Source organism: Mustelus asterias, unplaced genomic scaffold (genome assembly GCF_964213995.1).
Source record: "Mustelus asterias unplaced genomic scaffold, sMusAst1.hap1.1 HAP1_SCAFFOLD_2297, whole genome shotgun sequence".
Lineage (NCBI taxonomy): Eukaryota > Metazoa > Chordata > Chondrichthyes > Carcharhiniformes > Triakidae > Mustelus > Mustelus asterias.
Genome location: NW_027592242.1, coordinates 1 through 16,095, shown reverse-complemented (window position 1 = coordinate 16,095; position 16,095 = coordinate 1). Strand labels below are relative to the sequence as shown.

Sequence of the window (16,095 nt, the reverse complement as noted above, 5' to 3'; positions counted from 1 at the left end):
TCCAAACCCCAAGGACACCCGGACCAAAAACATTCCCCCCCCCGACCTCGCCAATCCTGCACCCAATATTTTGGCATCTCAGCCAGTTTGAATCCAAACCCAAACCGGAGTTACTGGCCCAGTCGCCAGGGAACGCCAGACTGATTCCTGGGATGGGGGAGTGTTGTACGGGGAGAGATTGGGTCGACCGGGCCTGTATTCACTGGAGTTTATCCATGGAATGGGGGAGTGTTGGACGGGGAGAGATTGGGTCGACCGGGCCTGTATTCACTGGAGTTTATCCCTGGAATGGGGAGTGTCGGACGGGGAGAGATTGGGTCGATCGGGCCTGTATTCACTGGGGTTTATCCCTGGAATGGGGGAGTGTCGGACGGGGAGAGATTGGGTGGATCGGGCCTGTATTCACTGGAGTTTATCCCTGGAATGGGGGAGTGTCGGACGGGGAGAGATTGGGTCGATCGGGCCTGTATTCACTGGGGTTTATCCCTGGAATGGGAATGGGGGAGTGTCGGACGGGGAGAGATTGGGTGGATCGGGCCTGTATTCACTGGAGTTTATCCCTGGAATGGGGGAGTGTCGCACGGGGAGAGATTGGGTCGACCGGGCCTGTATTCACTGGGGTTTATCCCTGGAATGGGGGAGTGTCGCACGGGGAGAGATTGGGTCGACCGGGCCTGTATTCACTGGAGTTTATCCCTGGGATGGGGGAGTGTCGCACGGGGAGAGATTGGGTCGACCGGGCCTGTATTCACTGGAGTTTATCCCTGGGATGGAGAGATGCGAATGACTTGCTGCCTCCGAGGGGATGGAAGCGGAGATGGCGAATGATTTCAGAAGGGGCATTGGATGGAGACTGGAGGGAATTAAACGCGCGGAGATAGGGGGACGGAGCCGGGGTGAGGGAAAGGGGACTGAATGCATCACTCGACAGAGAGATAGGATGGGGTTGGTGGACTGAAGGTCACTTCCTGTGCCCCATTGACTCCGAGTACAGTTCTAACCCCCGCCACTCCAGCTAAACTCCGCTGACCCAGCCCGAATGAAACACGGCACGGTTGGTTACCCTAAGGATGTGGGCGGCTGGATCTTGGGCAGGTCCTCCAGCACCTTGCGTTCCGTCCCGTACTGATCCACCCAGATGTGCGAGGTCTTCTGCTTCTTGACCTGGGCCCTGTCGGCGGTCAGGCTGGCGTGTTTGAGTCCGGAGGTGAGTGGAGTGGGGCTGGGATCGGAGGGAGGGGCGGTGCCCTGCCAGCTGTTCCGTGGGCCCCCTGCCATGCTCGGAGTCTTGGCGTTGGCGCTCCCCACCTTCTCGGCGTCGAGGGGCTTGGAGCTTGCCGACTGCTGGCTGCCGGGCCCCACTGCCGGCGTGGGCACCACCTGCACCTTCTGGGTGCCGGGCACCAGCCCCGGGGTGGCACCCTGCGATATGGGCACGATGCACGTCACCTGCGGCTCCCGGCGGGCGAACACCAGGTTGCCGACAGCCCCCCGGCAGTCCTGGGCCAGCAGCTGGCCGGTAGCCGTGGCCGCCGGCTGCACCGACACCACGTTGAGGAGGGACGGTCCGAGGGCCAGCGAGGTGACCTCGGGCGGTGGCCTGAGGAGGGCCACGGGCCCCGGGGCGCGCACCAGGACAGTGCCGTAGTTCTGCTGGGGGGGCGGCTGGTTGATGTACACCACCTCGGGCTTGGAGAGCTGGATGATGCTGGGCAGGGCCTGCTCGAGGGCCGGAGGCACCCGGGCGCTGGACAGGACGTCCGAGGGGAACTTGGGGGCCACCAACTTGAGCGGGGTCTTCAGGCTCTGAGCTGGCCTCTCTGGGACCGGCGCACTCTTGGCGGCTGTACCAGCGGGGGCTTTGCCGATGCGGACAGGCAGCGGTGTTGGCGTGGGGCCCTGCCCGGGGGGCGAGGCGCTCTTGGCAAGGCTGCGCCCGGGGGCTGGAGCCCCCTTCGCCCTCCCCACCTCGGCCTGGCCGTCCTGCACGCTCTTCAAGATCACCATATGCTGCCCGTGCTTGTTCACCAGAATCACATTCTTGGGCGCGGGGTCCTCCCCGGGGCTCCTCCTCTCGGCCCCCAGCTCCGCCGCCTCCCCGGCCAGGTTGGCGCACACCCTCTGGATCTGGGGGGGCTCCGGAAAGTGGGGGTCTCCCTCCGGAGGCCGGGGCGGCCTCTCCTCTGGGGGGTCCTGGACGGGGCGCGGTGCAGGCTCTCCTCCATCAGCGACGGGCTCCGGTTCGGGGGGCGTGACCCGACCCCCTGCGGGGGTGAGGGTGAGGGGGGGGCTCTTCTCGGGTGTGGACAGGTGGTTGCTCTGCTCGGCAGGGGGCGGTGTCCTCCGGGGGTCTTCTGCGGCAGCGGGTGGCTGGTCCACCTCCATCTCTTTGGCGTGGAGGGCGCCCAGCTGTGAGCTGGGGGGCAGGCTCACGGTGAAGGTGGTCCTGGCCTCGGGCGGGGAGGAGAGCTGCAAGGCGGCCCCCTCCCCCACAGGGGAAATGCCCGAGGAGTTCTTCAGCACAAAGTCCATGATCTCCGAGGGCAGGATGTTGCCCAGCTCTTCCGCAGCGGCGCCGCCCTCGGGCTCTGGCCCCCCTTTGCCGGGGGAGGGGAGCGGGGGGTCTCCGGCAGGGCCCCCGCTCCCCGCCGCCTCCCCTTCCGCCTCCTTGTGGCCGCCGGTTCCCGGCTGGCCCCCGTCCTGGGCGGGCTGGTGGCCAGGGGGCCGGTGGGCCGAATCGTCCACCCCGTCCAGCTGGTCGATGCGGGGGACCTCGCCATCCAGGCCGAAGCACTCCGAGGCCAGCTGGTCCATCACCTCCTCCGTCACCACCGTGCGGGCAAAGTTGTAGTAGTTGTCCAGGTCGTCGTCAGAGGTGTTGGCGCCGTCCTCGCCCTCGGCTGCGGTCGCGGACAGGAGCTCGACGGCCCCCGGGTACTTCCCCTTGCAGGGCGCGGCGCCCGGCTCCCTCTGGTCCCCCACGATGATCTGGGCCCCATAGTGCAGCGTCTGGTCCTGGTAGGATTCGGTGAGGATGGCCTCACCCGCCGTCCCGCAGCCCAGCAGGTTGGGCGAGTTCAGCACCGACACGATATCGATGTCGATGGAGTCGAAGGGGTGGTCGCCATCGTCCAGGAGGGAGGGTTCCTCCCCCGCGTCCCCCCTGCCTCCCTCCGGGCTCTCTGCGGCAAAGCTGGGCGCCAGCAGCTGGGCGGCGCTGAGCGGGCAGGGAATCTCCAGCGGCTCCTTCCCCGCCGGCCTCCTGAGCGTCGCTGGCCGCCCGCCCAACTCGGACGCCTCCATCCTCCGGATGCCAAACTGCCCGTAGGTTTCCACGATCTTGGGTTTCAGGGGGCTCTGCGGCGGCTGCCGGGGGGCAGTGACGGGTCCCGCGCCCGTCTTCTTGGAGCCGTGAGATCTCCCGATCTCCCCGTCTGCGTCGCCCTCCTCCTCCTCCTCCTCCTCACCCCGGGGGGTCCGGCAGGCCAGGGCCTCCCTCTCCAGCCCGTTGCGCTGGACAGGGCAGGGATCCGGGGATGGTGAGCCGGAGACCGGGACGGAGGCGGGCCGCGTGTCGCCGGGTCCTGTCAGTTTGCCGGCCAGGGTCCGGTTCGCTGAGCTGCGGGTGGCACAGGGGCTCTCCGACACCCCGCCCCGCCTGTCCAGCACCGCGCTCTGTGCCCCGTCCCTGAAGGAGGCATTGGTCAGCTGGTTGGACAGGGAGACGCCGTCCTTGGTCCTGAGGGAGTGCGAGGAGGCCGGAGGAGCCCGGGCTGTGGCCCCCACGGCCCGGGGAGGGGAGGTCACCTTGCCCCTGGGAGCCACGTGGTGCGATATCAGACTGTGACGTCTGGGAACCACAGAGCGACGGTTGGGAGAGACAGCAGGGTCACTGACAGTCAGGATGTGATGGGACACAGAGGCCGGGCTCCCTGAAAAACACAAGGTGCAAACAGTTTGATTAGAACAGGAACCTTCTCCGGGTAAAGGATGGGGGAAGCATGCTCGAAGGGCCGAATGGCCTCCTCCTGCTCCTATCCTCACCTGAATTCCCCATTGGATCCATTAGTCACTCTCACATCATCTCTTTTCGAGAGAAAACATAGAGGATAGGAGCAGGAGGCGGCCATTCGGCCCTTCGAGACTGCTTCCCCATTCATCACCAACATGGCTGATCATCCAACTCAACAGCCTCATCCTGCTTTCCCCCCATAACCTTTGACCCCGTTCGCCCCAAGCGCCATCTCCAGCCGCCTCTTGAATACATTCAATGTTTTGGCATCAGCTACTTCCTGTGGGAATGAATTCCACAGACTCACCGCTCTCTGGGTGAAGAAATGTCTCCTCATCTCCGTCCTAAATGGTCTACCCAGAATCCCCCCCCCCACCATCGGGAACATCCTCCCCGCATCTACCCTGTCCAGTCCTGTTAGAATTTTCTAAGTCTCGATGAGATCCCCCCTCATTCATCTGAACTCCAGTGAAAACAATCCTAACCGAGTCAATCTCTCCTCATACATCAGTCCCACCATCCCCGGAATCAGCCGGGTAAACCTTCGCTGCAACTCCCTCGAGAGCAAGAACAGCCTTCCTCAGAAAAGGAGACCAAAACTGCACACAATACTCTAGGTGTGGCCTCACCAAGGCCCTGTATAATTGCAACAACACATCCCCGCTCCTGTACTCGAAACCTCTCACAATGAAGACCAACATACCATTTGCCTTCTTTACCGCCTGCTGTACCTGCACGCTTACCCTCAGCGACTGGTGCACAAGGACACCCAGGTCCCTCTGCACACTCCCCTCTCCCAATTTACACCCATTCAGGTGGTCATCTGCTGCCTTGTTTTTGCTTCCAAAGTGAATATCCTCACATTCATCCAAATTATACCCAACTGCCCCTCAGGGATGGCAATAAATGCTGGCCAGCCAGCAATGCCCACATCCCATGAATGAATATATATTATTCCAGACCATTATCCCCCTCTGGGTAAAAAGGTTTCTCCTCACACCCCCCCTTAAACCTCCTGCCCCTCAACTTGAACCTGTGCCCCCTCGTGACTGACCCTTCAACTCAGGGGAACAGCTGCTCCTTATCCACCCTGTCCGTGTCCCTCATAATCTAGTCCCTCGATCAGGTCGCCCCTCAGTCTTCTCTGCTCCAATGAAAACAACCCAAGCCTCTCCAACCTCTCTTCATAACTTCAACGTTCCATCCCAGGCAGCATCCTGGTGAATCTCCTCTGCACCCCCTCCAGTGCGATCACATCTGTCCCATAATATGGCGACCAGAACTGCACACAGTGTTCCAGCTGTGGCCTCACCAAAGTTCTATACAACTCCAACATCACTTCCCTGCTTTTGTAATCTGTGCCTCGATTGATAAAGGCGAGTGTCCCATCTGCCTTATCCACCACCCGACTAATATGACCTTCTGCTTTCAGAGATCTGTGGACACACGCCAATGTCCTCCGACTCCACCCGCAGACTGCCCCCTTGGTCCTGAACGGGCCCCACTCTTTCCCTGGTCATCCTCTTCCCCCGCCCCCCCATTCACTGCTCTTCTGTAGAGTTTCCCGTTAGCAGCTGTTCCCAGTCTACCTTGGCCAGATCCTGTCCTATTTGACTAAAATCTGCTCTCCCCCGATCCAAAACATTTCTTTTGCAGCCTGTCTATTTCCTTGTCCGCAACAAGCTGAAATTGTCCCGTGCTGTGATCGCTGTCACTAAAATGCTCCCCCGCAGCCACCTGAACCGCCATTCCGGCTTCATTCCCCAGAATCAGCTCCAGCACAACTCCCGTCCTTGTTGGACCCTCCACACATCGATTCAAAAACTTCTCCTGCACACATTTCAAGAAAGCAACTCCACCCAAGCCCGTAACGCTCTGTATATCCCAGTTCATGTTGGGAATGATGAAATCACCCAATATAATAACACTCGTTAACATTTTCACACCCCTCCACAAACTGAGCACACATTCGCTCCTCAATATCCCTCGGACTATCTGGGGGTCGATAATAAACACCTAACAATGTGGCTGCCTCTATTTTATTCCGAACCTCGGCGCACAAAATGACATCTGATGCCTCCTCCAATATATCATCTCTCCTCACTGCAGTAACTGACTCCTTTACCTCCTCTCTGTGACCTCCTCCCCTGTCTCGCCTCACAGCCAGAGCCTGAGCCAAACCGGAACTGTGCACAGTGCTCCGAGTGTGGTCTAACCGAGGGATATGGAGACCGGAACTGTGCACAGTGCTCCGAGTGTGGGTCTAACCGAGGGATATGGAGACCGGAACTGTGCACAGTGCTCCGAGTGTGGGTCTAACCGAGGGATAGGGAGACTGGAACTGTGCACAGTGCTCCGAGTGTGGTCTAACCGAGGGATACAGAGACTGGAACTGTGCACAGTGCTCCGAGTGTGGGTCTAACCGAGGGATATGGAGACTGGAACTGTGCAGAGTGCCCCGAGTGTGGGTCTAACCGAGGGATATGGAGACTGGAACTGTGCACAGTGCTCCGAGTGTGGGTCTAACCGAGGGATACAGAGACTGGAACTGTGCACAGTGCTCCGAGTGTGGGTCTAACCGAGGGATACAGAGACTGGAACTGTGCACAGTGCTCCGAGTGTGGGTCTAACCGAGGGATATGGAGACTGGAACTGTGCACAGTGCCCCGAGTGTGGGTCTAACCGAGGGATATGGAGACTGGAACTGTGCACAGTGCTCCGAGTGTGGGTCTAACCGAGGGATATGGAGACTGGAACTGTGCACAGTGCTCCAAGTGTGGGTCTAACCGAGGGATATGGAGACTGGAACTGTGCACAGTGCTCTGAGTGTGGTCTAACCGAGGGATATGGAGACGGGAACTGTGCACAGTGCTCCGAGTGTGGTCTAACCGAGGGATATGGAGACTAGAACTGTGCACAGTGCTCCGAGTGTGGTCTAACCGAGGGATATGGAGACTGGAACTGTGCACAGTGCTCCGAGTGTGGTCTAACCGAGGGATATAGAGACTGGAACTGTGCACAGTGCTCCGAGTGTGGTCTAACCAAGGGATAGGGAGACTGGAACTGTGCACAGTGCTCCGAGTGTGGTCTAACCGAGGGATATAGAGACTGGAACTGTGCACAGTGCTCCGAGTGTGGTCTAACCGAGGGATATAGAGACTGGAACTGTGCACAGTGCTCCGAGTGTGGTCTAACCAAGGGATAGGGAGACTGGAACTGTGCACAGTGCTCCGAGTGTGGTCTAACCGAGGGATATGGAGACTGGAACTGTGCACAGTGCTCCGAGTGTGGGTCTAACCGAGGGATATGGAGACTGGAACTGTGCACAGTGCCCCGAGTGTGGGTCTAACCGAGGGATATGGAGACTGGAACTGTGCACAGTGCTCCGAGTGTGGGTCGAACCGAGGGATATGGAGACTGGAACTGTGCACAGTGCTCCGAGTGTGGTCTAACCGAGGGATATGGAGACTAGAACTGTGCACAGTGCTCCGAGTGTGGTCTAACCGAGGGATATGGAGACTGGAACTGTGCACAGTGCTCCGAGTGTGGTCTAACCGAGGGATATAGAGACTGGAACTGTGCACAGTGCTCCGAGTGTGGTCTAACCAAGGGATAGGGAGACTGGAACTGTGCACAGTGCTCCGAGTGTGGTCTAACCGAGGGATATAGAGACTGGAACTGTGCACAGTGCTCCGAGTGTGGTCTAACCGAGGGATATAGAGACTGGAACTGTGCACAGTGCTCCGGGTGTGGTCTAACCAAGGGATAGGGAGACTGGAACTGTGCACAGTGCTCCGAGTGTGGCCTAACCGAGGGATAGGGAGACTGGAACTGTGCACAGTGCTCCGAGTGTGGGTCTAACCGAGGGATACAGAGACTGGAACTGTGCACAGTGCTCCGAGTGTGGTCTAACCGAGGGATATGGAGACTAGAACTGTGCACAGTGCTCCGAGTGTGGTCTAACCGAGGGATACAGAGACTGGAACTGTGCACAGTGCTCCGAGTGTGGTCTAACCGAGGGATATGGAGACTAGAACTGTGCACAGTGCTCCGAGTGTGGTCTAACCGAGGGATATAGAGACTGGAACTGTGCACAGTGCTCCGAGTGTGGTCTAACCGAGGGATATAGAGACTGGAACTGTGCACAGTGCTCCGAGTGTGGTCTAACCGAGGGATAGGGAGACTGGAACTGTGCACAGTGCTCCGAGTGTGGTCTAACCGAGGGATAGGGAGACTGGAACTGTGCACAGTGCTCCGAGTGTGGGTCTAACCGAGGGATACGGAGACTGGAACTGTGCACAGTGCTCCCAGTGTGGGTCTAACCGAGGGTTAGGGAGACTGGAACTGTACACAGTGCTCCGAATGTGGGTCTAACCGAGGGATATGGAGACTGGAACTGTGCACAGTGCTCCGAGTGTGGTCTAACCGAGGGATATGGAGACCGGAACTGTGCACAGTGCTCCGAGTGTGGTCTAACCGAGGGATATGGAGACCGGAACTGTGCACAGTGCTCCGAGTGTGGGTCTAACCGAGGGATACGGAGACCGGAACTGTACACAGTGCCCCGAGTGTGGGTCTAACCGAGGGATACGGAGACCGGAACTGTACACAGTGCTCCGAGTGTGGGTCTAACCGAGGGATATGGAGACCGGAACTGTGCACAGTGCCCCGAGTGTGGGTCTAACCGAGGGATATGGAGACTGGAACTGTGCACTGTGCTCCGAGTGTGGTCTAACTGAGGGCTATGGAGACCGGAACTGTGCACAGTGCTCCGAGTGTGGGTCTAACCGAGGGATATGGAGACTGGAACTGTGCACAGTGCTCCGAGTGCGGTCTAACCGAGGGATATGGAGACCGGAACTGTGCACAGTGCTCCGAGTGTGGTCTAACCTTTTCCTCCAGAGGCTCCGGTTTCCTCCCACAGTCTGAAAGACGGGCTGGTTAGGGGGATTGGTCGTGCTAAATTACCCCATACTATCCAAAGATGTGTAGGTTAGGTGGATTGGCCGTGGGAATCGTGCAGGGTTACAGGAATAGGGCAGGGGAGGGGGCAGTCTGTATAAACATGATGGGCCGAATGGTCTCTTCTGCACTGCAGGGATTCTATGAAAACCAGCACGGGATAGAGGGGCCAAATGGCTGGAGGAACTCTCTCCCCAACAGCACTGTGGGTGTACCTACACCACACGGGAACTGCAGCGGGTTGAAAATGGGGGCTCACCCACCACCACCTCAAGGAGGCAGTCAGGGATGGGGGGGTAAATGTTGGGCCTGGTCAGCGATCCCCAAATCACAGGAAAAAGTGCAGAATAAAATTGAACGCCACGCGGCGTGACGAGAGAAGCTGCGGCGGTGAACTTACCGGGAGACGGGAGGGGCCGTGAGCTGCCCGATGACCACCGACAGCCAGCGGGGAAACTCGGGGTCTTGATGCGGCTGCAGGGAAGCGGGCGAGGAGCGGGCAGCGGACCGGCCTTCGGGCCGGCGGTGGGATGGCGCTCGGGAGAACGCGGGCATTCCGTCCGTCCCTTCCCGGCAGCTTCCACAGTGACGCTTGCTTCTGGAGAGAGAGAAAAATCAAAGATAAAAGGACAGAACACCGATGGTGGTTTATATACAGAGTAACAGATACCCGGGAGTGAGTTACAGACTGGAATCTAATCGAGGGGTTCGGTGTGGTTTATATATAGAATAACAGATACCCGGGAGTGAGTTACAGACTGGAATCTAATCGAGGGGTTCGGGGGGGTTTATATATAGAATAACAGATACCCGGGAGTGAGTTACAGACTGGAATCTAATCGAGGGGTTCGGGGTGGTTTACATATAGAATAACAGATACCCGGGAGTGAGTTACAGACTGGAATCTAATCGAGGGGTTCAGGGGGGTTTATATATAGAATAACAGTTACACGGGAGTGAGTTACAGACTGGAATCTAATCGAGGGGTTCAGGGTGGTTTATATATAGAATAACAGATCCCCGGGAGTGAGTTACAGACTGGAATCTAATCGAGGGGTTCAGGGGGGTTTATATATAGAATAACAGATACCCGGGAGTGAGTTACAGACTGGAATCTAATCGAGGGGTTCGGGGTGGTTTATATATAGAATAACAGATACCCGGGAGTGAGTTACAGAGTGGAACCTAATCGAGGGGTTCGGGGTGGTTTATATATAGAATAACAGATACCCGGGAGTGAGTTACAGACTGGAATCTAATCGAGGGGTTCAGGGTGGTTTATATATAGAATAACAGATACCCAGGAGTGAGTTACAGACTGGAATCTAATCGAGGGGTTCAGGGTGGTTTATATATAGAATAACAGATACCCGGGAGTGAGTTACAGACTGGAATCTAATCGAGGGGTTCGGGGCGGTTTATATATAGAATAACAGATACCCGGGAGTGAGTTACAGACTGGAATCTAATCGAGGGGTTCGGGGTGGTTTATATATAGAATAACAGTTACACGGGAGTGAGTTACAGACTGGAATCTAATCGAGGGGTTCGGGGTGGTTTATATATAGAATAACAGTTACACGGGAGTGAGTTACAGACTGGAATCTAATCGAGGGGTTCAGGGTGGTTTATATATAGAATAACAGATCCCCGGGAGTGAGTTACAGACTGGAATCTAATCGAGGGGTTCAGGGGGGTTTATATATAGAATAACAGATACCCGGGAGTGAGTTACAGACTGGAATCTAATCGAGGGGTTCGGGGTGGTTTATATATAGAATAACAGATACCCGGGAGTGAGTTACAGACTGGAATCTAATCGAGGGGTTCGCGGGGTTTATATATAGAATAACAGATACCCGGGAGTGAGTTACAGACTGGAATCTAATCGAGGGGTTCGGGGTGGTTTATATATAGAATAACAGATACCCGGGAGTGAGTTACAGAGTGGAACCTAATCGAGGGGTTCGGGGTGGTTTATATATAGAATAACAGATACCCGGGAGTGAGTTACAGACTGGAATCTAATCGAGGGGTTCGGGGTGGTTTATATATAGAATAACAGATACCCAGGAGTGAGTTACAGACTGGAATCTAATCGAGGGGTTCGGGGTGGTTTATATATAGAATAACAGATACCCGGGAGTGAGTTACAGACTGGAATCTAATAGAGGGGTTCGGGGTGTTTTATATATAGAATAACAGATTCCCGGGAGTGAGTTACAGACTGGAATCTAATCGAGGGGTTCGGGGTGGTTTATATATAGAATAACAGATACCCGGGAGTGAGTTACAGACTGGAATCTAATCGGGGGGTTCGGGGTGGTTTATATATAGAATAACAGATACCCGGGAGTGAGTTACAGACTGGAATCTAATCGAGGTGTTCGGGGGGGTTTATATATAGAATAACAGATACCCGGGAGTGAGTTACAGACTGGAATCTAATCGGGGGGTTCAGGGTGGTTTATATATAGAATAACAGAAACCCGGGAGTGAGTTACAGACTGGAATCTAATCGAGGGGTTCAGGGTGGTTTATATATAGAATAACAGAAACCCGGGTGTGAGTTACAGACTGGAATCTAATCGAGGGGTTCGGGGTGGTTTATATATAGAATAACAGAAACCCGGGAGTGAGTTACAGACTGGAATCTAATAGAGGGGTTCAGGGTGGTTTATATACAGAATAACAGATACCCGGGAGTGAATTACAGACTGGAATCTAATCGAGGGGTTCGGGGTGGTTTATATATAGAATAACAGATACCCGGGAGTGAGTTACAGACTGGAATCTAATCGAGGGGCTCGGTGTGGTTTATATATAGAATAACAGAAACCCGGGAGTGAGTTACAGACTGGAATCTAATCGAGGGGTTTGGGGGGGTTTATATATAGAATAACAGATACCCGGGAGTGAGTTACAGACTGGAATCTAATCGAGGGGTTTGGGGGGGTTTATATATAGAATAACAGATACCCGGGAGTGAGTTACAGACTGGAATCTAATCGAGGGGTTTGGGGGGTTTATATATAGAATAACAGATACTTGGGAGTGAGTTGCAGACTGGAATCTAATCGAGGGGTTCAGGGTGGTTTATATATAGAGTAACAGATACCCGGGAGTGAGTTACAGACTGGAATCTAATCGAGGAGTTCGGGGTGGTTTATATATAGAATAACAGATACCCGGGAGTGAGTTACAGACTGGAATCTAATCGAGGGGTTCGGGGTGGTTTATATATAGAATAACAGATACCCGGGAGTGAGTTACAGACTGGAATCTAATCGAGGGGTTCAGGGTGGTTTATATACAGAATAACAGATACCCGGGAGTGAGTTACAGACTGGAATCTAATCGAGGGGTTCAGGGTGGTTTATATACAGAATAACAGATACCCGGGAGTGAGTTACAGACTGGAATCTAATCGAGGGGTTCGGGAGGTTTATATATAGAATAACAGATACCCGGGAGTGAGTTACAGACTGGAATCTAATCGGGGGGTTCGGGGGGGTTTATATATAGAATAACAGATACCCGGGAGTGAGTTACAGACTGGAATCTAATCGAGGGGTTCGGGGTGGTTTATATATAGAATAACAGATACCCGGGAGTGAGTTACAGACTGGAATCTAATCGAGGGGTTCGGGGTGGTTTATATATAGAATAACAGATACCCGGGAGTGAGTTACAGACTGGAATCTAATCGAGGGGTTCGGGGTGGTTTATATATAGAATAACAGATACCCGGGAGTGAGTTACAGACTGGAATCTAATCGAGGGGTTCAGGGTGGTTTATATATAGAATAACAGATACCCGGGAGTGAGTTACAGACTGGAATCTAATCGAGGGGTTCAGGGTGGTTTATATATAGAATAACAGATACCCGGGAGTGAGTTACAGACTGGAATCTAATCGAGGGGTTCAGGGTGGTTTATATACAGAATAACAGATACCCGGGAGTGAGTTACAGACTGGAATCGAATCGAGGGGTTCGGGGTGGTTTATATATAGAATAACAGATACCCGGGAGTGAGTTACAGACTGGAATCTAATCGAGGGGTTCAGGGTGGTTTATATATAGAATAACAGATACCCGGGAGTGAGTTACAGACTGGAATCTAATCGAGGGGTTCAGGGTGGTTTATATATAGAATAACAGATACCCGGGAGTGAGTTACAGACTGGAATCTAATCGAGGGGTTCGGGGTGGTTTTCTATAGAATAACAGATACCCGGGAGAGAGTTACAGACTGGAATCTAATCGAGGGGTTCGGGGTGGTTTATATATAGAATAACAGATACCCGGGAGAGAGTTACAGACTGGAATCTAATCGAGGGGTTCAGGGTGGTTTATATATAGAATAACAGATACCCGGGAGAGAGTTACAGACTGGAATCTAATCGAGGGGTTCAGGGTGGTTTATATATAGAATAACAGATACCCGGGAGTGAGTTACAGACTGGAATCTAATCGAGGGGTTCAGGGTGGTTTATATATAGAATAACAGATACCCGGGAGAGAGTTACAGACTGGAATCTAATCGAGGGGTTCAGGGTGGTTTATATATAGAATAACAGATACCCGGGAGTGAGTTACAGACTGGAATCTAATCGAGGGGTTCAGGGTGGTTTATATATAGAATAACAGATACCCGGGAGTGAGTTACAGACTGGAATCTAATCGAGGGGTTCGGGGTGGTTTATATATAGAATAACAGATACCCGGGAGTGAGTTACAGACTGGAATCTAATCGAGGGGTTCGGGGTGGTTTTCTATAGAATAACAGATACCCGGGAGAGAGCCGGTTCAGGGAGAGATTCCCCCCGGGCACTGGACCCTGCCGCTCGCGCCCTCCCTCGTACCTGTGGTGCTGGGGCTGTGAACGATGGTGTGGTTGGTGCCATCGTCCAGGCCGTGGGCATCGCTCTCCGACGCTGGCGGGTGGTACTCCATGATCTTACAGCGGTACACGCACTTCCTCCGGGCGTCTGTTGTACTCCAGTACACTCGGGAACACCTGAGCAGTACAACAACAACAACAGCAAGCAGACATCTTTATATAGCGCCTTTTACACATGAACACATCCCCAGGATATTCACCGCAGCAGCTGAAAGCAACATCTGACACCAAGGCACATCGGTGATATTCGGGAGTGGCTGCCAAAGAGGCTGGTTCCTGAGCGCTGCCTTAAAGGAACAGAGAGACAGAGGGAGGGAGGGACAGAAGGAGGGACAGAGGGAGGGAGGGAGAGACAGAGGGAGGGAGAGACAGGGGGAGGGAGAGACAGGGGGAGGGAGAGACAGAGGGAGGGAGAGACAGAGGGAGGGAGAGACAGAGGGAGGGAGAGACAGAGGGAGGGAGAGACAGAGGGAGGGAGAGACAGAGGGAGGGAGAGACAGAGGGAGGGGGAGACAGAGGGAGGGGGAGACAGAGGGAGGGGGAGACAGAGGGAGGGGGAGACAGAGGGAGGGGGAGACAGGGGGAGGGGGAGACAGGGGGAGGGGGAGACAGGGGGAGGGGGAGACAGGGGGAGGGGGAGACAGGGGGAGGGGGAGACAGGGGGAGGGGGAGACAGGGGGAGGGGGAGACAGGGGGAGGGAGAGACAGGGGGAGGGAGAGACAGGGGGAGGGAGAGACAGGGGGAGGGAGAGACAGGGGAGGGAGAGACAGGGGGAGGGAGAGACAGGGGGAGGGAGAGACAGGGGGAGGGAGAGACAGGGGGAGGGCGAGACAGGGGGAGGGCGAGACAGGGGGAGGGCGAGACAGGGGGAGGGAGAGACAGGGGGGAGGGAGAGACAGGGGGAGGGAGAGACAGGGGGAGGGAGAGACAGGGGGAGGGAGAGACAGGGGGAGGGAGAGACAGGGGGAGGGAGAGACAGGGGGAGGGAGAGACAGGGGGAGGGAGAGACAGGGGGAGGGAGAGACAGGGGGAGGGAGAGACAGGGGGAGGGAGAGACAGGGGGAGGGAGAGACAGGGGGAGGGAGAGACAGGGGGAGGGAGAGACAGGGGGAGGGAGAGACAGGGGGAGGGAGAGACAGGGGGAGGGAGAGACAGGGGGAGGGAGAGACAGGGGGAGGGAGAGACAGGGGGAGGGAGAGACAGGGGGAGGGAGAGACAGGGGGAGGGAGAGACAGGGGAGGGAGAGACAGGGGGAGGGAGAGACAGGGGGAGGGAGAGACAGGGGGAGGGAGAGACAGGGGGAGGGAGAGACAGGGGGAGGGAGAGACAGGGGGAGGGAGAGACAGGGGGAGGGAGAGACAGGGGGAGGGAGAGACAGGGGGAGGGAGAGGACAGGGGGAGGGAGAGACAGGGGGAGGGAGAGACAGGGGGAGGGAGAGACAGGGGGAGGGAGAGACAGGGGGAGGGAGAGACAGGGGGAGGGAGAGACAGAGGGAGGGAGAGACAGAGGGAGGGAGAGACAGAGGGAGGGAGAGACAGAGGGAGGGAGAGACAGAGGGAGGGAGAGACAGAGGGAGGGAGAGACAGAGGGAGGGAGAGACAGAGGGAGGGAGAGACAGAGGGAGGGAGAGACAGAGGGAGGGAGAGACAGAGGGAGGGAGAGACAGAGGGAGGGAGAGACAGAGGGGAGGGAGAGACAGAGGGAGGGAGAGACAGAGGGAGGGAGAGACAGAGGGAGGGAGAGACAGAGGGAGGGAGAGACAGAGGGAGGGAGAGACAGAGGGAGGGAGAGACAGAGGGAGGGAGAGACGGGGGAGGGAGAGACGGGGGAGGGAGAGACAGGGGGAGGGAGAGACAGGGGGAGGGAGAGACAGAGGGAGGGAGAGACAGAGGGAGGGAGAGACAGAGGGAGGGAGAGACAGAGGGAGGGAGAGACAGGGGGAGGGAGAGGTCGGCAGGGCGGGAGAGACAGAGGGGGGGATGAGAGGGAGGGCCGGTCCGGGGGGGGGGGGGGAGAGGAAGAGGGGGAGGGGAAGAGGGAGGGAGAGGGAGGGGGGAGAGGATGAGAGGGAGGGGGGGAGAGGGAGGGGGGAGAGGGAGGGGGGGAGTGGGAGTGGGGGGGGGGGGGAGTGGGAGTGGGGGGGGGGGGAGGGGGGTGAGGGGAAGAGGGTGAGGGGAAGAGGGTGAGGGGAAGAGGGGTGAGGGGAAGAGGGTG

At 56.5% G+C, this 16,095-nt stretch overlaps 1 protein-coding gene across 1 annotated transcript in view; it reads right to left on the bottom strand.

Annotated features, from left to right (window-relative positions):
- Positions 1 to 14,009, bottom strand: part of LOC144489541 (uncharacterized) — a 54,214-nt gene extending 40,205 nt beyond the window's left edge. The window contains exons 1-3 of the mRNA XM_078207409.1: positions 13,842 to 14,009; positions 9,375 to 9,572; positions 1,064 to 3,932 (exon numbers count right to left, since the gene is read on the bottom strand). Of these exons, the coding sequence (XP_078063535.1) occupies positions 1,064 to 3,932; positions 9,375 to 9,572; positions 13,842 to 13,932 (3,158 nt within the window). The 5' untranslated portion in view covers positions 13,933 to 14,009. The remainder of the gene's footprint in view (positions 1 to 1,063; positions 3,933 to 9,374; positions 9,573 to 13,841) is intronic.
- Positions 14,010 to 16,095: the final 2,086 nt, after the last annotated feature.